The sequence below is a fragment of the Cygnus olor genome, chromosome 7, assembly GCF_009769625.2.
Source record: "Cygnus olor isolate bCygOlo1 chromosome 7, bCygOlo1.pri.v2, whole genome shotgun sequence".
In the NCBI taxonomy this organism is placed as follows: domain Eukaryota; kingdom Metazoa; phylum Chordata; class Aves; order Anseriformes; family Anatidae; genus Cygnus; species Cygnus olor.
In genome coordinates, this window is record NC_049175.1 from 27275970 (window position 1) to 27300708 (window position 24739).

A 24739-nucleotide genomic window follows, 5' to 3' on the forward strand; every position below is an offset into this window, starting at 1 on the left:
CGTGACACCGCAGGTGCCAATTATCGCTCCCTGACAGGGCTGGACGTGATGTGGGGGGGGCACCAGGGCCACGCTCGCAGCCGGGGGTCCCCTGATGTCGGGGGGCACCTTGCGGCCGGGGGTCCCCTCAAAACTGGCGGGGACACCGCTCAAAAACCTCGGCCGACTTGGTGTCAACACCCCTCGAGGGGTGAAGCCGGGGCTGTGCTCGGGGACCCTGGGTGGCCCCAAGAGCTTGGCGTGACAGCGCCAGGCATCCCTGAGGGGGGACGCAGCAGCGGGAACACGTGTGGGGCGACGTGAGGCCACGCGGGGCGACGCGGGGCGGCAGCACACCGTCCAGCCCCGCCGCCGCAGCTCCCCGCAGGCGGGGCCGGGCCGGGCCGCCCCGTCGGGGAGCGGGGAAGGGGCGGGCCGGCGACGGCGGCCCCGGGGCCCGAAGCAGCGCCACAGCGGCAGCGCTAGGACCGCGGCGGCGCCGGGCCCCGCCGCACAGGGCCCCACGGCCGCACACGCAGCGCCGCCGCCGCCGCCGCCGCCGCCGCCGCGCAGGGCCCGGGGCTGGGAGCCGCCGGGGCATGGGGAAGCGCGGCCGGCCGCGGAGGGAGCCGCGGGGGGGAGCGGGGGCGGCCGGCGGGGCCCGCTGCCCCCTGGGGGAGCTGTGCAACGCGGGCATGGACACCTTCCTGCGCAACGTGCAGGTGCTGCTGGAGGCCGCCAGCTACCTGGAGCGGATCGAGAAGGAGAATAAAAGTGAGCGAGCGAGCCGGGGTCGGGGGGGGCATAAAGGCACTACTCGGGGCTGGGGGGGCAGCGCCGCGGGGCTGGCGCCCCCCGGTCCCCGGCACCCCCGCCGTGCGCTCCCCCTGCCCCACGGCTCGGGTCGGTGTCCCACGGCCGGGGGGGGGCGGTCCGCAGCCCGGGGGGGGTCCGCGGGGGGGGAGGAGGCGGCGGCGCGTCCCCGCTGCCCCCGGCGGGGCATGGGCACGGTCACGTAGGCAAGCGGCGGCGCTCGCCAGGTAGCCGCGGGGCAAGGCAGGGCAGGGCGAGCGGCCGCTGCGGGGTGGCGGCCGGCCTCCCGCCGCGCGGAGGATGCGCGCAAACTGCGCGATTCCCCCCCGCGGAGCGGGGAAGGGGCTAAGGGGGGGGTGAAGGCGTGCTGGGAACAAAGGGGCCGCCGTGCCCCGGGGCGCTGCTTCGCATTGCATTGCATTGCATTGCACTGCACGGCGTCACACCGCGCTGCGCTGCTGGCGCTGCGCCGCGTTAACCGCGCTGCGCGGAGCGGGGCTGAGCTGAGCTGCGCTGCGCGCCCGCGGAGCTGCGCCGAGCCCGAGCCCGAGCCCGAGCCCGAGCGGGCAGCCCCCGGCCCCGCCCCCGCGGGCGCATGGTTCGCACATGGAGGCAGCCCGGCGCGCCGATTGGCGGGCGCCTCCCGCGGGGCGGGGCCTGGCGCGAAGCTCCGCCAATGCGCGGCGCCGGGGTCCCCCCCCGTGACGTCACGTGTTGCTGAGCGGGGCGCGGAGCGGAGCGGAGCGGGGCGGGGGGGCGGCGGGGTGAGCCCGGGGCCGCCGGGTGCCACCGGGTGCCCTTGTGTCCCCTTGTGTCCCCTTGTGTCCCCTTGTGTCCCCGGGTGCCTCCTCGTCCGCATCTATCCCTTCACTTTTATTTCATTTTTTTCTTTTTTCCCTCCTTTATTTTCCTAATTTTTCCCTCTTGTTTTGCTCTTCTCTCTTTTATTTTTCTCTCTCTCTCTTTTTTTTTTTTTTTACTCCCTGCTTTCTCTTTTCCCCTTTTCTTCTTTTTCCTCCTCTTCCTCAAGCTGCGTTTTCTTCTCCACCAAACTCCGCACAGCACCGGCAGCAGCACCCCCCAGTCCCTCACGGCACGTCTCCATCACAGCGTCACCCCCTCACCCCGCTCCGATGGCCGTAGGGCCCCCATACGGGGCACCCCCACTTTGTGGGGCCGGGACCCCGCTGCTGGTGGTCCCCAAGCCCTCGTTCTCAGCCGGGCTGCTTTCCCCTTCCCCAAACTTGCAATAACACCGGCTTTTCGCCTCCCGTTTGCGATTTGTCGTTTCATAATGAGTCTGCACGGCCGGGCAGCGGAGGAGCAGAGCAGCCCAGGGGCGGCCGCGCGCAGGGAAAGGCCAGGAGCGAGCAGCAAAAACCAGCCTGGCGTGTGTGGAAGCAGCCGCGGTTGCTTCAGAAATCCCGGCCGAGACCTTCCGCTTGTTTTTGTCTCGTTAAGGAGTGCTCGCGACTCGGAGGGGAGCTAGGAAAACCCGTGGTGTCGCGGTGCTTTCTCCTGCTGGGGGAGGCTGGCGGAATTCTTCTTGCCCGTGACGTGGATGGTATCGGGTGTTTTGCCTGCTTGGTAAAAAACGCATCCTTTTTGTGTTTGGAACCGAAAAACGGGCTGATCGGTGTAACTTGCTGGCTCTGCTGCATGAGCAGGACGCGGGGATACGGGATTTTTGTTGCTTTATTTTGGAAAGAAAGCGTTCACATCCAAGTTGTTTTCACTGAATCTTCCGCTGACGATAATCACGGTCCCAGCAATTAAACTCCTCACTTCTCTTAGGAGATTCTGCAACATCTTTCAATTTTTTTTTTTGTTGGCAATCGGGGCGTCTTAGGTTGAAAAGTCCCGTTTAGCCCAGGGCTGGGCTATTGAACGTGCTGCTCGAGACGTGACCGTGGTAGAACAGGCAGCTTTGACGTGTTGCTCCCAAACAAAGAGAAATGCTGCTGGAACTGGAAAACAACCTCCGAGCACGACGGGCCCGGTTTGAACTGGGGAACAGCTGCAGAGGCAGGAGGGTTACGTCCTAGGGTATATACCTGGCCTGGCTGGGGAGAGATTTGCGTGCTCAGCTCAGGTTGTTGCACCAGGAGGATACGCTGCCCTTTAGTCTGCCGGAGCAGGCAGGATTGCTCGGTGCACCCCGTGCTGGCTGCCAGACTCTGATAATGGCTCCTCGCTTATCTGTGCTGTCTCCTACCTGGCAATTAGCAATAACAAAGGAGTCCAGCCCCAGAAGTCGGGTGATGGGAGCTGTGTCCCGGCTGGCGGCAGGCAGACTCAGCACCCGCCTGCTTCCTGCAGCATGCCCGGGTCATTTGACCGCGGCGCTAGGCAGGGCTCTGAGGAGCTATTTCGGTGTGACTCCCACCAGGAAGGCGGCTGAGTCACAGCCCTGCTGGGCTAGGTGCTGTGCACGTAGGGGAATGACGGTGCCCTGCCCCAAGGAAACACGGTCTTTAAAAAAAGAAACAGAGGTAGCAGGTGGACGTTTGTCTCCACCTGGCCAGGACAGGTGCTGGGGACGGGCAACAAGGTGCTGGGATCGGCGGCGCAGCTTTGGGGAAGCAGCAGGCAGGGGCTGGGAGCGGAGCCCGTGCGTTATCCTGATGGGATGGCACTGCTCGTCACGCAGATAGTGCATCCTGAAGGGCTTTGGGAGCCAAAGATTGGTGTTTGAGGAAGGGCTGTAACTGCTGGGCGAGCCCGGGAGGTGATCTTAGTTTACACCGTTTCTCATAAGCCGTGCTCAGTGCCCGCATTTGTTCTTCCAAGCCCTTGCCGGCCGTACAGGTTGTTCACCTCCTCAAAACGCTGTCCCAAGCAGGGGTGGGTGCTGTCTGGTGGAGCAGCCCCACGAGAGCTGGAGGCAATCCTGTCTCCCTGCTCGCATGCCGCACCTACTGGTGGTGGAGGAGCAGCTCCGAGGCCCCTTCCAGCCCCCAAAACACGCCAGGTCCCTGCCTCTTGTCCACAGGCCAGCAGTGTGAGGAGAGCCTTCCATGTCAGGGCAGGACTTCCAGCCAAGGCATCAGATCCCGAGCTGCTTGGTGCCCAGTGAGAAATAAGACGATTTTCTTTTTTTTTTTACCAGCTCCCCCGTAGATGCATTTGCAGCGTACCATCAGGTCTGGAGCAGCGGGACACTACTGCAGCGGTGCCCGTTCAGCACAGTAAAACACTGCTTTGGTATTCACTCGCTTCGTTAAAAACTAGAATGTGTGGGTCTGCAAAATTATCTGGAGTACACTGCAGTGACTGGGTAGGATGGAGTCCTGTTTTCAGAGTGGTTGGGTAAAACGGGGTATTTTAGGTACTGAAGTAATAGAGAAGTCTTTTCTCCAGTAGAGCCTCTGGAAATGAGCGCTGCCTGCCTGGTGATGCAGCTCTCTAGGCAAGACCACAGGACCCAGCCCCAACGCACCTCGCTAACTGACACGGACGGGTTTCCAAATGACCTGTTTCTAGGAATCTTAGCTTGGTATCAAAGGAATAGAAACATCACATGAAAAATTACTCTGGCTGTTTTCAGAAATGAAAGCTCTGCTGAGGGCAGCTCCGTTGGTGCATGGGTAACCTCTGCCGATGCCTCTTCACAATTGTGTGTGGCTGGAAGCGGGTAGCAGTGTGTAAAAGCAGCTGAAATGCTAAAGTTTGGAAGATGTCTTTAGAGAGAGGGACCTGAAGTAAATTCAGCTGGGGTTAGCATGTGCCAAGCATTACCTGTGTGTTCGTGGACTCATGCTTATGTCAGTGGAAGGTTGCATAAACACACATGATTAATTCTTTGGATATGATGCTTTATCTGTAATAGACGTGGTACGTAATATATACTGATCTCACTACAGATACAGACATACGCTGTCACATCCTCTTCTAAAATCACAAAGGCGAGCAAACCACCATGACAGCGGTGTCCTTATTCACGTGTTTAGTAGAGGTGTGCACAGTGGACTTCGGCCCCTCACAAGAAGCTAGCTAGATCTTCTTTGCGGTCTGGCTTTCAAGTGCCGCCTGTGTTTAGCGACCTTCTGACCAGGAATAACAAATGGGTGACCCTAGATTTGTCCTTTGCTCTGGAATAATCCTGTCTCAAGGAGAGGAGATCTGAGCCTTGAGGGTGAGTCAACACTATATTCATCACGTGGCTCCTTCCATTGTTTATGGGCAGTTGGGGGTCTTTTTCTGACAAGCCAAAGCAGAGATGTATCAGAAACCTATAATTAGTAGAGGGCGGAAGGAGCCGAGGCTGCCTTAAGTTTGTGTGCAGAGCTCCCGTGAATCAATGAGAGCTGAACCCGGGGCTCAAGGTCGGTATAGGTGGTCCTGGATCTTACGGTGATGCAATATTTGGAGCAGTGCAGGGCTCCTTCATTTCTATATTTTTCATCCAGCTCACAATAAACCTCCTTCATTCCTCCTGGTTCGTGACCTGGCCACAGTGATTCATGAGTTAGCCACTTCCAGGTTGGGTTATTTTGACTCAGGCTGTTAGGACCTCGTCATAAAATGCAGAAGGAAGCCACGGCGGGAGAAATGATAGGGCAGAGGTGGAACTGCGGGGCTGTGCCAGAAGCCCTGCTGAGAACCGGTCATGTCCTTTGTCAGCAGAGCATCCTCAGAGCTGGCAGCGAAGTGCCTTCTGCCATTGTCTGGAGAACCCTACCTTACTGTTAGTTAGCTGAGGGACCCCATCCTGTATGCGATGTATTTTTTTCTTAAGGGAGGCCCTCTTACTTAATTTTGCGGCTGGGTTAGTCAAGTGACTTGACCCAAGTCACAGAATGAGTCACTGACTCAGAATGAACTGGGGCATGGCGCAGGTCTGAAAACAGCAACACATCTCCCAGAGGATGGGAGCAAGCCAGCAGCCCGAAGAGCCAGTACACCTGTGGCTTTTTGCCGTATCGATTGGTAGAGCTTGTTCTTTGAATCAGCGTATATAGCGTGCGCTTTATTCCTGTTCAAACTCTTGGGTATCCAGGTGGTTTGGCTGTGAGCAATTTCTGTCCTCACCGTTGGATGGGTTCCAGGCACCAGTGGGAGTGCTGAGAGGGATTATCTGATGCCTCGCAAAAGAACGAGGCTCCTAGATGAGAAATGAGGCCACATCCTGTAGACGCTGTGTCCCTTACCAAAGGTATTGCAGGCATCAGAAGGGAGATGGGTATGGGAATGGAGACGTGGTTGTTAGTGTGTGCTGGTAGGTGGGATGTTCAAGTGTGCCATAGCTCTTGTTCTCCTGGCTAGAAAAAACGAGGAGTTTTATGGAACTCTTGTCACCAAAAATGTGCTTGTTCCACACTCCAGTGAATCTTTTTACTGATCTGAGAGCTGCAGAAAATGGTTCCTCATGGGGATCTCTGTTGATGCCTTAGTTGCAGGGGTGTTAGGTTGCAAGGCTTTGAAAGCAAGATCAAGAATTTTCAGGGTTTGTTTGAAGGTGGGCAAAGGAAACTCTTGCAACTTTTGCCATATTCATGTTCCTAGCTGATTTTGCAAAGAGTTGAGGATAGGAGGATTTAAGAAAAAGCCAACCAAGGGATGGAAAACTAGGCAGTTTAACCTAAAGGTATTGCCCCTGCTGAAAATAACACCCAGGTTGCAAAGCACTGTGTTATTTCTAAACCTCGTGCTCAAAGCAGAGGGTTGGGCATCTTGATTCATGAGCTGTATTCTTGTTCTACTTCTAGCTTAGGGTGTGCCGCCTTCGTGTGAGCTATTATGCTGCTTACACCTCAGTTTCCCTTCCTGCAGAGTGGAAAGAAAAAAATAAACTGAAGTCATTGCAGTCTTGAGAAGCTTAAAACATTACTTTCTGGAAAGCTCCTAGAAGATTCCCCTGATAGAAGCAGCTAGTTTAAAGCAAGTGATGGTGTTGGTAAAAAACAGACCACATCTGTTTTACTTGATTAAAATAGCACAGCAGCACTTCAGATGTAAATATTAATTGATTTCTGCACTGCAGATTTCTTCTTGGATATTTAAATTGTTGCTAAGGAGGAGGGAAAGGCTATCAGGGAGATTAACAAATCCATTATTAAGGCTGGAAATGGAGGGCTGCCGAAGTGCCATTTAATAAAATGTAAAAAGCCCCTTTCTAAAGGGCGAAACAGCAGAACACACAATGAAAGTGAATCACAGCTGCCAGAAGGGATGCCAAGCAGCAAGCACTTATAATCAGAAAACTGTACTTACAGATCATTTGGAGCCACTAAATTAAATGATCTCATTCTCCCCTAAAATACTCTTCCCTTAGCCCCTCCCCAGCATTGCCTGTGGATTGCTCAACCACATTTTAAATGTGACTTTGGGGGTTTTTTGGTCAGCAGTTGAATAGCACTAGGCGTCTTCGTGCCATTCACTTTCCACCCACTTTTGTTTCTGTCACATACAAATCTGGCATTTTACGGGCTGACCTGCCCACACTAGCACTTGGGATGACAACTGAAAGATTTTGCAGACCTACTGTGGCTCCGTGGTTGGCTTGCCTACCTCTGTAGGGCTTTGGGAAGACGGCCCACAGTTTACTCTCAAATTTGTCTTTGTTTCACACACATTTTTTTAATTGTACATTATTTACTTAGGAAACAAAGATGTGGAAGCTGAGCTGATGTGTAAATGGAAGAGTTGATCCTACATCACTGCACAAAGAACTGATCCTGCTCTTTTTTCTGGTGCTGATTTAATTCACCATGTGCACCCATGTCCTTCTCCTCCATACTCTTCCATTTCGTGTCTTGAACCTTGGCGTCAGGAGGCTGATACTTAGATAGACTCCTAAATTACTACTTCATATTACAGCCATGGCTTTCCCTATTTAGTCCCTAGAGTCACTACACGCATCGCCACGTGAAAAGGTAGTGGTGGTGGTTGCTGACAACAACCTGTCTTGCAGTAATTTTTGAGTCATGGTTTGCTTTTTTTCCTTTTTTTTTATGCTTAGTATTGCTAATCCTGAAAGGCAGATGACTGCCTGGTTTTGGAAGCAGGATGTACAGTTAGAACCCAGAAATGCTCTTGCATTAACCCCGCTGTTGCAGAGCAGCGTGTGCACCTGCATCCTTTTCCCTTTGTGAGAAATCCAAGATCACATGAGTAGTCCCTGGGACTACTCAAATTTGAGTCTTAACATGTGCTTTTAATTATCTGTGCTATCAGTAGTTTCCAGTATAGAAAAGAGAGAGACACGGAAAGAATACTTCCTTCCCCAAGTTCTCCCCTGGATAAAAGCTGTTTTTTACAAGCATCCTGGTCTGGCCCCGTGTGTGTATGAGTGGTGGTTGTCTTGCTTGAGTGAGGACTGGGCCTTGCTTTTCTGCAAGGCGGAATGAGGGAAGTATGGCCCTGAAGGTGTTCCAACTTCCTTTATTTTTTAACTGTCCCATCTTAAGAGAAACAAACCAAGTCAGCCCTTTGAGATTCAGAGATGAAAGGGGTTGTGTACGAACTGAATAGTGGTATTATTTTACTTCCATCAGCTGCAAGCCTGCAGTTTTCTGAGGAAACCTCTGAAATGGTGAATCGGAGAAATGCGCTAAAGAAAAATTAACTAAACTACATACACTTTTTTTCAGGCCTTCTCAAGGCCTACTGCCAAGTCTTGCAACTCTACCATGAGTCTCCTGATATTTTATGCTCTGTTTAAAGCTCTTGCTAACAGACACAAACCATTGAGAATCTCAGCTTTTCTGTTTTTTGTTATTTTATTAAAGGTACCTTTTCAGCTCCTGTTCTATTGGAGGAATGCTTGAAAATGTGGTCAGTCACAATCTAAAGGTTCAGAGCTGTGAAAAATAACCCCAGTAAAACAATCCTTTGTAGGTTTCTAGGTCAGTATCACTTTGAGATTCAGATTTTGACTCTGAATGTCCTGTGACTATTGTTCCACTTCTGAGTGTAGATTAAGTATTTTGGAGATTGGTATCATACAATTAAATACTAACAGTTTTTAAGCTCTGTACCAGAAAACAGTAATGTTGGTGAAATTCAGTCACAGACATAATCACAAGGGTGTGTATCTGTAGGAATGTCAGGATGTGAGAGTATTGTAAAGACACTGGGAAGAGTGGAGGTCGGACTGCAAGGTGTAGGTGTGACAGAATTCTTTAAAATGTTGAGGTCAAGTGTCACTTATTTACATGATGCTTCAGATATACAAAATGCTTTCATTAGTACACAGACTTGCTGTCTGTGCCATCTTTTGTCTAAATTCTTGAAGGACTGTATTCGGGTCAGGGCGTGGATCCCGTACTGCTGGCTCCTGTCAGGAGCCCTGGATCCACCACTCGAGGTGCGCCTCCCCTGAGCCTGGCGCCTCATCTTTATGTACATCTCCACAGATGAGATGCAGAAAGCTCCCACCCTGCGGCTGCTGCTTTTTCTTTCGTAGCCTCTCTTTGCTTTTCTCTCGCCCCACTCGGGGTACTTCCACGCGTGGAAGTTTGTAGGGAGAAGCACAAAGTGGCTGCAGGCCTTGAGCTGGCAGCGTGCAGAGCCCCAGCCCGCTGCCACCCGTGGGTGGCTGCCGCAGCCGAGGGGAGGCCGGGCTGCCTCCTCGCTCCCATTTGGGGCTAAATGCCACCACCTCAGGGCCGAAAGGGGGGTGATGGCCGGTGGCAGCCACCATCCCGCACCGCTCAGCGGCAGATGGGAACTACATTTCCCAGGCAGCCCCGTGGCGCTGCGCCCCCCTCTCCCGTGAGCGCCCGGCGGAGGTAAACAAAGTGGTGCGAGGCGGGGGGGCCGGTGCCGGCCCCGGGGGGGTCAGCGTGGCCGCCTCCAAGGGGGCCGCTTCTGGCAGGGGACGAAGCCAGGCTGGGGGGCGAAGCTGGGCAGTAGGGACGGCTGTCGGTCGGGGAGGGCTCGCCTGGCCGCCTCGTCAGGGAGGAGGAGGAAGGATCCCCATCCCCATCCTTCCCCTGGGGTTTCCTTGCGGGTTTCCTCCATGCACCCACCCCTGGCCCTCTGGGCAGAATCGTCCTGAGGTGTGGATGTGAGGAGCCCCGGGGTGTAGGGGCAGGCGGCACTGCCTCGCTCCTTCCCCTTCCAGGGGGGAGCTGGGGGGCCGAGGGGGGCCCGGGCCTGCGGAGCCCCCCGGCCGGCTCCCCGGGGCATGGAGCAGGTGCAGCTGATCAACATCCAGCGGCTGCTGGAGGCGGCCGAGTATCTGGAGCGAAGGGAGAGAGGTAACGGGAGGGGGGGTGCCGGGGCGACCGCCTCCTGTGGTGGGAGCGGGGCCGGGGTCCGAAATCCCTGCAGAGGGGTGAGAGAGCCGCTGGCGAAGGGGATCGGAGCAAGCGTCCGCTGGTGGGCTGCTGCAAACGCCGGAGCAGGGGCTGAGGTTAGGGGCAGGGCTGGCAGACCCTCCTCGAGGTGGTGGTTGAGGTGGGAGATTTTTGTGGAGAAGGGGAGACGGAGGTGAGTGCGGTTCCTGGAAGGAAGACGAGGGGTTGGCTTGGGAGTTTCCCGGTGGACTGGAGAGATGGGGTGGGAGGCTCTGGCTTTGCAGAGACCTCGGTAGCACAGTGAAAGGTGTCTGGTTTGCTCGGTTCAGATAGCTCGGACAGGAAGAGAGGGACGAGGCACCCTTGGCTGTCGTGGCTTCTTTTGGTGCTTTCAGGTATTGGAGATGTGGGCCTTCCTCCAAGGCCGGCAGAGCCTTCACACTCCCCTTCCTCTCTTTTCTCCACCTCCCGCTCCACTTCCCTCTGAATACATCAGCAGTCATTTCCCTGTGCTGTTGTGCTTAGGGGCCTCCCCAGCTAGACTGACGGGTTAGCAATGAGGCCTGCCAGCTGCCTTTTCTTTTTTCTTTTCTTTTTTTTTTTTTTTTTCCCCCCGAATGATCCTTTTTTTTATGCCCTGCCTGTTGATTCTTGTGCAGAGTGCGAACATGGCTATGCCTCGACCTTCCCCTCAGTTCCAAGTCCTGGACTACAAGACCCAAAGCCCACGCGGAGGCTGAGCCGGGCAAGGAAACACAGCGGCAGTGGCAGCAATGCAAGTATTGCCAACAGGTACGACGTGGGCAGGAAGGTGTGGGGTGCAGGGCTGGACGGGAGGACGAAGCTGAAGAGGAAAGCTGGAGATGAGCCGAGAGGAGAGAAACTTAGCCAGCAGGGAAAATGGGAAAAGTCTGAGCACAGGGGGATTCGGAGCTGGGACACACAAGTACAGCATCCCTTCTGGATCCGTGGTGCTGCGAGCAGAGGGACACAGGGGAGCTGTATCTGTGGCACTGCCAGCTGACTCTGTGCCAAGGCTCAGATGCTGCAGAGAGAAGTGGAACAGGGAGATCTGTTCGCGGGGTGTAGGGAGGAGACAGGCAGTAGCTATTCCCATTATATACGGCTGATGTTGTCTTTCCAACCCCGAAGTCACTGCTCTTAAGGGATAGTGTGTGTGCAGCCTGAGTGCTTTGGGATTGTAATGACAGGCATGACTTGAAGCAAGGAAATGATGTTTTGAAATGGATCTCCTACAACAAATGGGAGAGAGGGAGATGACTGGCTGCTACATGCAACATGTTAAAAATTCAGTTCAGGAAATTGAAGCTGTCTTTCACTCTGCCTTTCAGGGCAGTGGGATTTCCCGGCTTCCTGATTGCTTGGTAATAGTAGAACTCTGTGTTTTTGACACTTTGCTTATTAAACAATGCCATATTTCTTGGCTTGTTAAACGTAGTATAGACAAGTGGATTAGGCCTAACACTTGATGCAGTGGTAGATCTGACCTTCCCTTCTAGCTGATAGCCTTTTTGTTGTTTTGTTGTTGTTGTTTTTCTTCCCTCCCTTCTGTAGAAGTGTTCAGACCTTGTTGAGAATTTCTGGCACAAAGAAACTTTAGAAACAAAATATAATTTTGAAAAGGCAATTGCAAGCTTGCTTTTACTGCAGTGAGGCTTGTGCAATCATAAAATGGTGGCAGGTGGCTCAGGTGATTAAAGCTTTCTTAAGGCCATTGGAAAGGGACCCGTAGAGGCCATGGAGAAAGGCACCTTTGCTTACGGTGATTCTGCTTGGGCAGCCTTTGATAGCAAAGCATGTTTGAAGTGAAGTAAGGACGCCTTGCTGTGGGGAACTCTTCTTCCTCAGGATCAGCACATCCTGGGCTCTTTTTATGCTGCGTGTTTGTATTTGTCTGCCTCGTTCATCCACCCTCTCCTGATTTCAGGGCAGCTGTAGTCCTTTCCTAATTCCCATGAACGAAAGTCCCAAATCCCAGTCACTCGGTATTGAGAAATGACGGCAAATGCTGAGTTGAGCTCTGTGTTTTTCCCTCCTAGGTTTCTCACGTGTCTTTTCTCCATCCCACACCGTTCTCCCAAAGGCCTTTGTCATGGCAACCTGCCCTTCTCCAGAGGAGGGCTGGAAGCACATCCCCCTCAGGAGCTCCTTAGCACCAAATCCTGCATCCTCTGGGCTGGAGAGGGCCGCAGAGGACTCCCTGGGGCCTGGGTGCTCAGCGTGCCCTGCCAGCATGGAGCCCCGGGGCGCCTTTCTGGGCTGAGGCCAGCCCAGGGGGCTATTTAGCACGACGGGCTGACATTGGTGGGTGTGGGGTGAGGGTAAGGCAACAGAGGGGCAGAAATGATGCTTTGAGCCGTATTTAAGACCTTCATTATACAAGGAACACCTGAGTACCAACTCGATTCGTTAGCACGGAAGCAGTAGGCAGTGTGTGTTGTCTCCCGTTCGTCTTTTGGCCTGAGGAAGGTCTGGTGCAGGCGGAGAGCAGAGCAGTTCTGGGGCGCTCAGACCTTACGCACGCAGCTGGACATGGGAGTTTCTTTCAGCGAGCCGTAGCAGCTTGCGCTTGCTGTAGGAGATGGCAGGCCTTCCAGATGGCTGCAGTGCCGGCAAGTGACAACTGTGAAGTTCAGGGAGCCTCCAAATTCACTGCAGTGTGCCTTGTGTGACGCCGAGTATAGCATTAGCCTTGTTTAAAGAAGGCTCTGTATCATCCCTTCCTGTTCAAATCAAAGGGACAGTTCAGGAAGTTCTGCCTAGTGAGGTTCAAATGGACTTTGAATTAAATACCAAGCCCTTGATGAGGGATGAAACTTACCTTTCAGGCCTGGGTGAGCAATTTTCCTAGATTACTTTTGTCTCAAAATGTTTAATTAGTGTAGAAAAATGATTCTTTTAAAATCTTGTGCAGATTTGTCATTGAAAAGCCTCCTGTAGGAAAAAAAAAAAGTCTCTCAAGCAACCTTGGCAAAGCACAGTTGTTCTTTTTTTTTTCAGTGTATGCACCTTTAGTACTTGAGACATTTGAGTGCTGTTGCTGGTCCTTATTGAACCAGACAAACCATGAGACACAAAGCGTTTACAGAACCTAGATGCTCTTTATTTCATAGTTTAAATCTAAGTATTTCTGTTCACTGTTTGCAACAACAGTGGCTTTTCCCAACAGGCCCTGTGATGCTGTGGCATAAATACCTACAGGTATTTTTACCCACCCGCTGATTTACAGGCAGCCCACCTCTGGATGGCATTGGTGGAGCAAATCTTACTCTTCAAGAAATAAGGACAGTCTCCCAGCACCTGCAAAATAACTTTACTTCTGCCCCAAATAGGAGCGTACAACTAAGAGGGAAAAAAACAATAATTTCATTATTTCTAATTGACATGATGCTTTTTGAAATAAGGATGTTTTGGCTCAGGTTCTCTCCTCCTTCCTTCTGTTTGTTTCAGTTGTGCAACTGACAGCTTGCACAGGGATCCTCCTCCGTGATCCACGGGCATTATCTAGATGTATGCGTGGGGTTTTGCACGGATGTTTTAAAGACCTTTTTGAGATTAGTGACTAGGAGTGCATGCTGTGATTTAAAATCTGAATGTATTTAAACACGTGCAGTCTTGGCTTTAAGTAGAGTTATTTAGGTGCTGAAAATTACCCGCCTGCAAAAACATGTGGGGAACCGCAGTCATTGTGACCTGGAATTTTTAATAAACAAGGGAAACCTTTTAAAAAATATCCCGTCTAAAATATAGCTAACAGCAAACAAACAAAAAACAAACAAGTAAGCCAATCAGCCAGCCCATATTAGATTAGAATTTTACGTAGATATATTAAAAAATGCTTTATCTTTCTTGAAAATAGTATCTGATGTTTTTTGGATGGGGATGAAAATTAGCAGAGATTTATTTTAACATATGGCATCACTTATTTAGTGTCCTTCCTTCTGAAGACGTTTCCGGGACAGAAGCTGGGTTCTGAGAACTTGCCAGAAAAGTGAAGTAGAAGTCCATTCTTACAGACCCTCCGTATGCAGTTCTGGATAGGCCCAGTTATTAGAAAAATCCATTATAGTTGAGACAGGTCTCGTATTTATGTATTTCGAAAAACATTTGAGAAGAGTTTTTAATCAATTTGAGTTGTTGCATGAGCAGCAAAGAAACAGCAGGGATGCTAAACGATGGTTTTTTTTCACTCAAAATACCATCAGTTTAATAAAGGTAATGTTTATAAGGGAATCTGAAATTACATTCCAACATCATCAGATCCTCAGGCATATAGAGAAGCCTGCTATTTTTTTGGTCTGATCCTGGGGAAATGCCAAGCACCCTTCCAGGGACGTGGAGAGCCCTCAGCCCTCCCAGGGGGGCACTCAGAGGACCTATTGCTCAGTTCCTTGGGGAGGGTTCGATCTCTCCAGTTTCTTTTTCCTTTCATTTTCCCCTCTTCCCGTTATCTTCCCTTGTGTCCCAGGGGCCTTTCAGGCACCTACACCCGGTAGCAGGTTGCCTGCAGAGCTTGGAGGTGGCAGCTGCAGCGGCTATGGTAAGGCGTTTTGGACAGGGTGGCCTGAAAGCCTGGGTGCCTGGGTTTCTGTGCCCGTCTGGCTGTCGCAGTGATGCAGTTCCTCATTTTTCTATATCGCTGGTCTCTTCTCCGTCCCATTAAAAACTTTTTTTCGCACTTGTGAATTAAATCACTTGGTTTTGTGCTGAATCTTCTCTGTAGCCCTCCGCTCACAACCTTTAAAGCTGTTTTTTGAGGGTAGGGTTGGGGGTTGTAGGGGGTTGAAACCCTCGGGTGCTCTTGGTTTTAAGCTTAGTCGGTCCATAGCCCCCCTGGGGGAGGCTGGGGGCAGGTAGGTGTGCAGAAGGTACCTCACGTGCCTCAGGTGAAGGCTCTGCGTGCCGCAGGATCACGAACAAGGGTGCAGAACTAAAAGGTTGTGGCATCTGTAGCTGTAAGTCAGCCTTGGCTGTCTGGTGCGCAAGGAAGCCTGATTTACCACGGCGGCAGCGCTGTGTGCCTGTACCTCCCTGTGCAGGGGAGGAGCAGGGGGGTCCTGAACGCTTGCTTAGGCGTGGCTGTAAATACAATACATCTTTTCGGTCAGGGGAGGTTCTCTGCCCCCACCCCAGCCTCTAGCAGTTGTTTGTTTCAGGATATTTATTTGTTTAGGGCATTTTTTTTATCCACTTGTACTCACACCGGATCACACTTCACTTCTCAGCTAGCGGGGGCTGAGTTTCGACTCTCTGCGTGTAGGTGGGTCGGGATCCGGACTTTGTGTAACGTGCTGGGGCTAGAGACTGCTTTTGTCTCAAGCCTTGTTGTGCCGGGGAGCTCTGTTGGTGGCTCAGGGCTTGGCTCGCCTCGTACAGTACAAACGCACACGTGTGTGATGGGGAGGATGGCTGAGATCGGCTGCGCCGTGTTTCGATTTATGCCGCATTTTGATAATGCACAAACAGGGAGATGGCAAGCAGGAATCCTCATGCTGTTGTTGAAATCTCGTCTGGAAATAGTTGGGGGGTGGGATCTTGCCTTCTCATCTCGTAGTTAATTTTTTAAGGAAGGAAAAGTGGACAAGGCTGAGCTGCTGTTAAGGAATGCTTCCCTGGTAGAGCTGCTCCGAGGGATTAGTGCTGACTGCCACTAGGTGTAAGCATGACTTCTCTTTGGGAAAACATAGCGATGGTTTAAGTGTTAGATTGGGAAAACGGATTTTTGGTCCGTTCTGTTTCCTGAGTGGATTCGGCAAGACAAGCTGTGCTCGAGCCCCCCGCTGCCGGCACTACCTGCGGGTAGCACAGGAGAGGCCTTTCGGAGTTGGTGGGGCTTGGCCGCGGCACCAGAGCGGGCTGCAGTCCAAAGGCTGGGCGTCGGTGGGACAGAGCAGCTACATCAAATGCACGAGAGGCGCATCACCCCTCGTGAAAACCCCGCTGCCTTCTGCGGGTTAGGACTGCAACATGCTTCAGAGCAGGTCCCCAGCTGCCCTCTTGATGTAATTTGGTTTGGAGTCTGCACGTGCAGGCAGCAAGCTGTAGGGATGGCTAGAGTTTGAGCCTGCTGGCACCAAGCTGTGCCTTTCCTTGTCTTTGCTGGTCTGTATCAGAAGCGGAGATCCTGCCAAGGATTTGGGCAAAAATGGCCCAGTAGAGGTGAGGCTTTGCGTGCGGTGTCTTGGTGATGTTTGCCCCTGCAAGCGCTACAGCTGACAGGATACCGGAAAGTAAGGGGGAACCCAGCAAATGGCGTGAGAGCCTTTAATCCCACTGCCTGGTGAGGAATGAGGCCCCCAGATGCGGCAGGGCTGATGTGTTTCCACTGGGGAAGCCGCCTCGTTCCCCTTTGTCACCCCGTTTATTTGATGGCCCTCCCAGCAGAAGATCCTGTCGAGTTCCTGCTTTCCTTTGTGTATTAGCGATGCAGCCCTGCGTAGGGAGACCTGTGCTGCAGAAAGCCCTGGTGCTGGGCTGAATTTAGACTTTGATACCTTCAGTAGGTGTAAAATGTAATTTGCAATCTCGTTAGACTGTCAAAGTTGTGCGGAGAGACCTTTATGCAAACCAGAAGCAGAGCCAGTTGCTGACGCTATCTGCGCCTTAGCTGGAATTCACTGCTGCGGGATCTGCCTGCCGTGAATCGTCTCCCTCTGTGGCTGAAGGCTCGCGATCCCTTTGTCCTCCCAGATTTAGGGGAAGCCTCTGCAGGCACGTGCTGTTCTGCAGCAGCGGGGCTGTTAGGCAGGGCTCGCGCTGTTCCTGTTGCAGCACTGCCCAGGTAGAGAGGCCGTGTGGGCCGATTACACTGCTGACAGCGGTGCTCGTGCAGTGACAAACAGCGCGTTGTGGTGCTTCGGGTCTTCTGAAACACCTCATCCACAGTACGTGCAGGGGTTTATCCTTCATGATTCGTTTAACCTGACCCGCTCCTTTGCTTGGTGGTGACTTGGTTGTCGCCCGTCATGTTGTTCCCGTCTGCTCCCCTCTCTGTGGCTAACACTGACTTGCTCCTTTCTTGCCCCTGGTGGAGCTTTCAAATCCATTCCTCTTCCTGACCCAAGCAGTCCAGGCCATCTTTTCATGTCGTGCCGCTGAATTAATTGTCTTGCCTGTTGGAGTTCCTGCTGTTGATTGTCTCCTGATCCCTCCTGACAAACTTCTGCCCCAATTCAAAGACTGACTTCTGTTTGTTCTCAAGAGAGTTGGCTCCTGCTCCCCTACCCGCTTTGAACCAACAAAGATAGGATTTGTTTTTGTTGACTGTTTTGGACTCTCTCGATCAGAGGCTGGGGGTCTCTGGGGCTGTGCACTTGGCTGGCTTTTGCCTGGATCTCTTCGCTCTGAGACACTGCCTCGTTGATCAGCGCGGAGGGAACAGGCCTGTTTTTTCCACCCCGCTGGATATATTCCCATCTCTCGTTTCTGTGCTGCCTACTGTACTTCCATTCTCTGGATGGATGTGATTTCACTTCAGTTCTGTCGCTTTTTGAATCCAGATTGGAGTAGACGTGATGATTTTCAGCATTATCTTAATTACTTGTTTATACGTTGTTGCTCGCTCCATGGCAAGCAGTCCTGCGGACTGAAAGCAGTTCTTTTGCCTCCGTTTTATTTCAAGTTCCTCAGCATCAAGCGTTCAGTTGTCTTCTAAACGATTCTAATTTATCTTCTTCCATCTATTGCACCATCCGGAAGGGATTAACCGAGTGCCACAAGTTCTGGGAAGGGACAGATGACGTTGGGACCGACTCTTACCCCAGCGGTCATTGCCCGGCTGCTTGGGCAGCCATAAAGCGATGTATGGACACGGTAAGGTGGCATGGCACCACTTCTGGTTTGCCTTTAACCATCAGGCTACAAACTGCAGCAGTTTGAGGTGCTTCACAAGTCGTTTGGCCATCTGGGAGCAGTGGGAGGTAGCCACCTCGCTGTCTTCCTCTTAGCCGCTGCTGCTCCTGAGCCAGAACTGTAAGAACAGAGGAAATTGGAGCTTTTCGGTTTTCTCAGCCTTCCCCTTTCACGGATCTCCCAGATGCTAGCGGAGAATGTCCCTGTTGGCAGGGTGTAACCCCGGACGTGGGGAAATCTGGGTTCTCCTCCTGATTTTGCTGCAGCCTGTGTAAGTGTTTGTGCCTCAGTTTCCCTGAGACAGAGCGTAGCTAACAGTTGCTGTGCTTCCTGTTTTCAAGTACGCTTCCCCTCCCTTCATCTGCAGGCACAGCATCGCAGCAGCGTAGTTGCAACGTGAGAGAGAGCTAACAACGTACATAGAAGTAGGTGAAGAAATCCTGGCTTGGCCCCGGGCCATACAAATGCCATCAGCTTCTTTTCAAGCAAAGCGAGTTTCAGGCAGGTGGCATTTAGTCAAAAAGCCTCACTTTCCCCAGTGCATCTGAAGGCAGAGTATTGAGGTCAGGAGAGGCTGCAGAGACACGTACGTTCTCCCCAAACAGGCTGTTGCACTGCAGATGACATTGCGAAGGCTATTTCTGGCTGTGACCGTCTTCCTCGAAAGGGTAACGTTGTGTGTGGGAAGAAGCACGGTACAGGGCAAAGGGCTGGCATGCCGGGCCCTTGGATCCCGTCCTGAGTCCGCCACAGAAACGCTGCAAGATCTGGGCGCGTCAGCTAACCCACACGGGGCCTACCATCTGTACTCCGGGGTAGCACACGCTCTTCTAGTCCCGTTTTCAGGAGGCAGCGTCGGGGTTTTGGATTGAAAGAAGACGCGACTTAGGATCCTAAGTCTTCTAGGTAGATTTGAACGTTGCCCCGTGTTTTTGTTCTCTTTCTGTAAATCATTGCAGTTTCTTCGCCATGTGGGCATCACCAACTGTGATTTTGGTTCTGGTGGCTCTTTGGAAGAGACTGAGCCCCTGCCCCTGCCACGAGACTCGTGGAGCCTGCTGGAAGTCGCTGGGACAGCAGTCCCACGAAGCCTCCTGCGGCATCAGGCCTTATCCCACTCCCTAATACACCTGAATATTCAAGAGAGAAAATGTCGTTAGCAGCGATATTAAGGCGTTAGCAGGCGTTGGATGAAATCTGTGCATCGTTCTACTTAAACAGGTCGTCTGAAGCAAAATGAATTATTTATGGTGGTTGTGCAGGGAGGCTGTCTGCCCCAAGTAGCGCTTGGGAGAGACCTGGGGGACAGTGCCCCCCGACACTGGTGGGAGGAAGTGTCTGCTTCGCTGCCCTCGTTCTTCTCCCTTCGTGGTGGAGTCTGGAGGTGCTGTGGTGAAGCCACCTGATGTTTCTCCTCGCCGTCTCCTGAAAAACATGGTTTGTTTAAAAATTTTGCCTTGGTAAAGGCGAGGAAAACACTTTTTCCTGAGCTGTGAGAATCTACCATACTTTGGCCAAATTCTAAGTCAGTATAGAAGGTGTCAGCTGCAGCGTGCCCGAGGGAGGCGAGCTTGGGTTTCCCTACTGAAATGGCTGAGGTGCCGCCCACGATGAACGTGCACCAGCCTACGTGTCTGATACGTGAGCAGCAGCCCCTTCTGATGTGGTCAGCTGCGGGCTGCGAGGGAAGGAGGTGGTTTCTGTAGGACCTTTACTCCTCGCAGAAGTTAGAAGCAGACAAATGAGGCAGCGCTCAGCACACCGGAGAACGCGGTTTCCTCCTCGCCCCTGTCAGCAGTCCCGTATACATTCAGCAAGTCACTTTAAGCCTGTCTTGTCAAAGGAGAGCCCCAAACAGTGTGTTCTTCATGCCGTGATTTTTTCCAAGGTACGAGCCTGGGCTGTGAGCCGCGGAAGTGCTGATGAGGCGCAGCCGCAAGGAGCATCGGGGGAAGTGGTGCTTTGAAATTGTGAAGTGGCCCAGAAAACCAGGCCCTTGGGGGGGTCTTCATAGGCACGCTGGAGGAAACGAGAAGCTGCAGCTCTGATTTTTTTCATTTCTTCGCTTCCCATTTGGAAATCAAGGATGCTTAACAGCAAACATGAGAAGTGCCTAGCCCTGCTCTGGGTGAGAGTGCCGAAAAGCCTGTAAGAAAACCCCGGGCTCTGCATTCAGAGCAGGGCTTGGCTTGAGGCCACGCGCTGAACAATGAGGAGAAAACAAAATATTGAATAGCTGCTTGTTCAGCAAACCCAGTTCCTCTTGGCCGTGCAGGGCCCGGCGGGAGGGAGTGTGTGTGCTGGGGCAGTTTGCCCTTAGCTGGGAGCAGCCCCTGCTCGTGGGGTCTCAGGTGGAGCAGGAGCAGGCCAGCCCCTGCGCAGCTGGGAGGGAGGCCGGCCGGGGGCTGCTTTGCTGGCCCCAGGTCGCAGCAGGGAATGCAAAACAACCTTCTTGCCCCGTGGCCTGGCTCGGAAAACCCTTCCCCTGCAGGGTGCCACCTTGCGCTGCTGGTCGGGGTGGTGCAGTGGCGTGGGGGAGCCCAGCTCGGGGGCTGGGAGAGACGCGTGGTGCTCAGCGTGAGAGCTGTCTGCCTGCTAGCCCCTTCCTTCTGCTGGGACACCGGAACAGGCAACGAGAGGGCGGCGCGCTCCGTTTGGGATTCTTCCCCAGCACCTCGTGGCGTGGTGTCTGGGAGCAGGCTCGGTTCGTTCGGCAGCTGGGGGATGAGAGATGAGGGCTCGTTTCGGGTTGGATTGGGGGTTCTTCGCTTCCCCCCTTGAAGCATGCAGCGACTGGCGCCTTTTCTTTGACACAGGCGTCAGATGGCACACACGGCCTTGTTGGGTGTCTCGCTGGGACAGAGCCCGAGAAGAGCAACCCACTGATGCAATCCTTCTCCTGGGGTGTAGGGACCCTGATTTAAGTACCCTGCCCTGCAACGGGCTTCTGGTGTGGCCGCGGGAAAACCACTCAGCCTGTTGGTGGTGTTCCCCCCTCACAGAAAGCGTTAGGGAAGAATTGATTTCCAAAGTGTTGCAGACAGAAATGGTGGTTATGGGGAGTAGGTACCAAACTGAGCGGTGTGTGAGTTTCACTTCCTTAAGGGAGGTGTGCAGTATATCTCCTTTAATTGTTTGGTTTTTTTTTTTTGACAACGTTGCAGGAGGCTTTTGGGACACTGGGTAGAAGCAGAGGGGTAGGTGCCCTTCTGCGGTCGTCGTGAACCACACGAAGGAGCTCTCGTCCCCTTGTCGAGCTGAAAACAGGCTGTGGGGCCGTTTCTCCTTTTCCAGGGAGAATAAACAGGAACAGATGCCAGTACGGCTCTGTCCCCTTCTCTGCTGGAGACGGAGAATGTGAACTTTGGAAGTGGTCTGACTCGATCCTGGGAAAACAGCTTTGATCAGAGCCTGGGGAGGAACCTGATACCGTGTCAGTCGAAGAGCAACAGAAAGCCCGGCCAGACTTTGGGGCCAGGTTAATCTGCTGCGTCTCCACTGGCGTCAGCTGGAAGGCGAAGCGCAGCCCGTTCTCTCTCCTCACGTGGCTCCTCGTGGAGCGGGGTTTCTCTGGCCATCGAGGCCAGGCAGGGTAGGGGGATCGTGGGTCAGCACTGATGGAGACACCTTTTGTCTCCGGTGTATTTTAAGGAAATGTTTCGTTACGTTTGCTAGTAGGTGAGGCTGCGGTGAGGCTCTTGGACTTGCAGCGGGTGTGTGGACGGCAGCGGCAGCACTTCTGCTCCAGCTGCTCCCTCTCCTGCTGGCTGCGTCCTGCTGCTCACCGCAGGAGCTGCCGGAGCACCGAGTGCCCTCAGCTGCTACCCGCCCCAGACCCCGAGAGCCAGGCTCCTGAGAGCCACCTCCCCGAGGCAAGGTGGGCTCGCAGCTCCCTCACAGCTCAGCCCTTGAGCAGCTCCGTGTCGGCAGGATCAGGCTCTGGTGTAGGAGCTGTATACCTGCCTTAGCACTGGGCTGAAAGCCTCACCCACTGCTGCCGTTGGAGCTTCCCAGCGTTGTGCAGTTGGTTTCACAGAGTACTTAGGGGCTGCTCCGCTGCTGTTAGAAGCCCTGGCAGGAACACTGAGATTCGTCAGCCAGAAGGCTTTGCTTTGTGGGCACAGGTGGAGTTGAGACGGAACAAAGGAGCCGAGGATTCGTTTTGTCCTGCCATTTGGCTGTTTCCAGTAGAAGTCATTTCTGAGAAAAGCCTTGCGTAAAGGAGAGAGCAGGAGGTTAGGTCAGCGGTGCCGGCAGGGCTGGTGGATCTTGGCTTGGAGAATGGGAGAAGGCACCTCCTGGAGGGCAGTTGGGTGGCCAAGCAAATGGGTGTCAACAGAGGCAGGTGGGAAAGGGCTGCGAAATGAGGGAGGAGGTTGGGTTGGTCACGACGCACGGGGGGCTGAGCCTGGGCGGAACGAAGCAGAGAAGATGGCTGGCCTGCCCCGCGGAGGGACCTTCTTGCTGCCGTGCTAAATGTGATTCAGGTAACGGGGCGCTAGTTCGCACCAACTTCTTTCTCCTCGCTACAGCGGAGCGGGGGGAGTGAATTGGAGATCTGGTGGGGAGGACAGGCGCTGGTCTGTGCTGGAACTGAGGCCGCGTGGCTGAAGGGCTGGGTTTTATTTCCCTGCCTGGTGTTAGGGATGGGCACGGCACCTCCTGAGCCCCTGCAGTCTCCGGCATGGTGGAGAAGCAGCTCAGGGAGCCCTGGGATCCCCAGGAGCAGGTGCCAGGTACAGACAGGAGGATGGCAACGGGGAGACAACGGGGTCTCGGGGTCTGAATTCCATCTGTTGTGTAGGACAGGGGCTCCTGACTGCCGAGTTTTTCCTGTAGGTAGAAGTTATCTCACTAAGAAATGGAAACAAAATGCAGATGTGCTGTCTATGCGTTTGTTGGGCCGTTTATCAACATGAACTGTGTAAAACAGAAAGGTCAGCTGTGCTTAATGCCATGCGGCAGCTTTGTGATTTTAATTACAATTTAAAAGCAAAGCAAACAAACAAAACCAGTGGCGAATGAATCTGTTGCTCTTTAGAGCCCGTTCCTTACCCGTGCTCAGAGGAAGTTTGGCTGCCTTTACCTTGGTAAGAGGGACTTGATTTAAATAAGGACAATGTCATAAGTTATTCACAATGTCTCATGCAGGGACGGAATTTAGCGTAGCTTAATGTTTCAGCAACACCTTGTCCCAGGGCTGGCCGGCGGTGTTGCAGGCAGGCGAAATCCCAGTAACTGATGCAGAAGGGTTGGTTCATCTGACCTTACGCTGGTGTGACGGACGGTTGTGCTTCCCTGCTTCTTGCTCATTTGTGTCTGGGGTAAAGGGGGATAAACGTCCCCTTTCTCAGCTTTTTGGTGTTTAAGGTGCGATGAGGACTGCTCTGCTGTTTCTGTTGTTGTTTCCTTGGCTCCTTTATGTTAAGCTTCTAAAACTCTTTCATGATCTTTTCCCCAGCTGTTTTCAAAATGTATTCATTAGTATTTTCCTGCTTACGTAACGTTGCTGAAGTTTTTAGGGACGCTAACAGTACGGGTGTTTCAAATTCCTTGGTAAGGAACCGACAGCTGTAGAAACCTGCTTTTAAATGAGAGTCCTGCAGACGGTTTGTGCTCGAGCTCCTTCTAAATCGCAGCAGAGGTGCCGGGCAGGCCGGAGGTGGTGCCGGTAGGTGTGATGCGCTTTTGTTTTCCTCTCCAAGCGTGCCTGTGCCTGCATGGCTCTGATCTCAGCCTTGCAGGTGGGGGCAGGGGCAAGTTGCTTGCCCTGTCCATCAGGTGGCAACTCTCCTGTCATCCGTGCTGTATGCGGCGATGTCCTCATCTCACTGCGTGGCACAGACTGTGCCCGACCACCAGCAGCAGCAAAGCAGCGTCGCGCAGAACGCAGCAGCTCCTTGCTGGCGTAAATGCAGGGTTACACGTGCCCCGGGACGTCCCTCAGGTGTTGCAGTAACACAGCTGTGGCGTTCAGCCTGGACTCATCCAAAAGCCAGAGATCCTCTCCAGGTTCCCAGGGGAGGATGACACCACCTCAGCTACACCTTCAGCTACGTTTGGTTCTGTACCTATAAATCGCTTTTGAGCGTGGTGTCAGTAGAGGTTCCCGTGCTTTTTACCACTTCACCGACACTCCTGTCCTTGTTTAACTCCAAATAAGTCTTAGTAACATGTGGAGCCCAAAGACAGGGAGAAAATTTAATCTCTCAGTCAGGAGCTACAGAAAATGAAATGAATTATGAACAGAAAAGTGAGAGGTGTTCTTGTATCTGCTGCCCAAGCAAAGGGAAGCTGGCACAGCAAATAGAGGTAGTGAATTGTGGTGGTGCTGGGGAGCAGTACTGTTTGGTTTCTTTCCTCAGTTTAGGAGAAATGAAAAATTACTTTTTTCCAAGTGTCCCCGGTAAAACTAAGTAAGACACAGGCAGGTAAGGGAGGCAGCATTCCCGCAGGAGTCGTTCAGTGTTGCCGGGATCCTTTTCTTTGCATTCAGCTGCAGGAGGAAGGACTTTGAGGGGGGTTGTTTCTTTTTTTTTTTTCTTTTTCCCTGCCACCAATATGGTTAAAAGTCAGAGCATAAATTTCCTGACTTGGTGAGAAACCTGTGACCCCTCTCAATTGTGGTGTTCGTCAGAAGGCAGATAGGTAATAAAGAGCCTGCGATGTGAGAGGAGGAGGGAGAACCTGCTGGTTTAATTTTGTTCACAGCAGTGGGCCAAACTTTGTTCTTTCAGTGCTGGCCTTGATAATTGGCTCGATATAATATCGGAATTCAAGCCATTGCATATCTCTGGCTCCGTAACTGCTAATGTCACAGCCAAGACGACTGC

The 24739-nt window shown here is 53.1% G+C and overlaps 1 protein-coding gene across 3 annotated transcripts in view; it reads left to right on the forward strand.

Annotated features, from left to right (window-relative positions):
• Positions 1–542: 542 nt before the first annotated feature.
• Positions 543–24739, forward strand: part of MXI1 (MAX interactor 1, dimerization protein) — a 52296-nt gene continuing 28099 nt past the window's right edge. Inside the window, exons 1-2 of one of the 3 annotated variants that reach the window (XM_040564504.1) lie at positions 543–753; positions 10694–10826. In XM_040564504.1, the coding sequence (XP_040420438.1) occupies positions 579–753; positions 10694–10826 (308 nt within the window). In that variant the 5' untranslated portion in view covers positions 543–578. Of the gene's footprint in view, positions 754–9526; positions 9996–10423; positions 10584–10693; positions 10827–24739 lie in introns of those variants that run through there. The other 2 variants (XM_040564506.1, XM_040564505.1) reach the window with 2 other exon arrangements.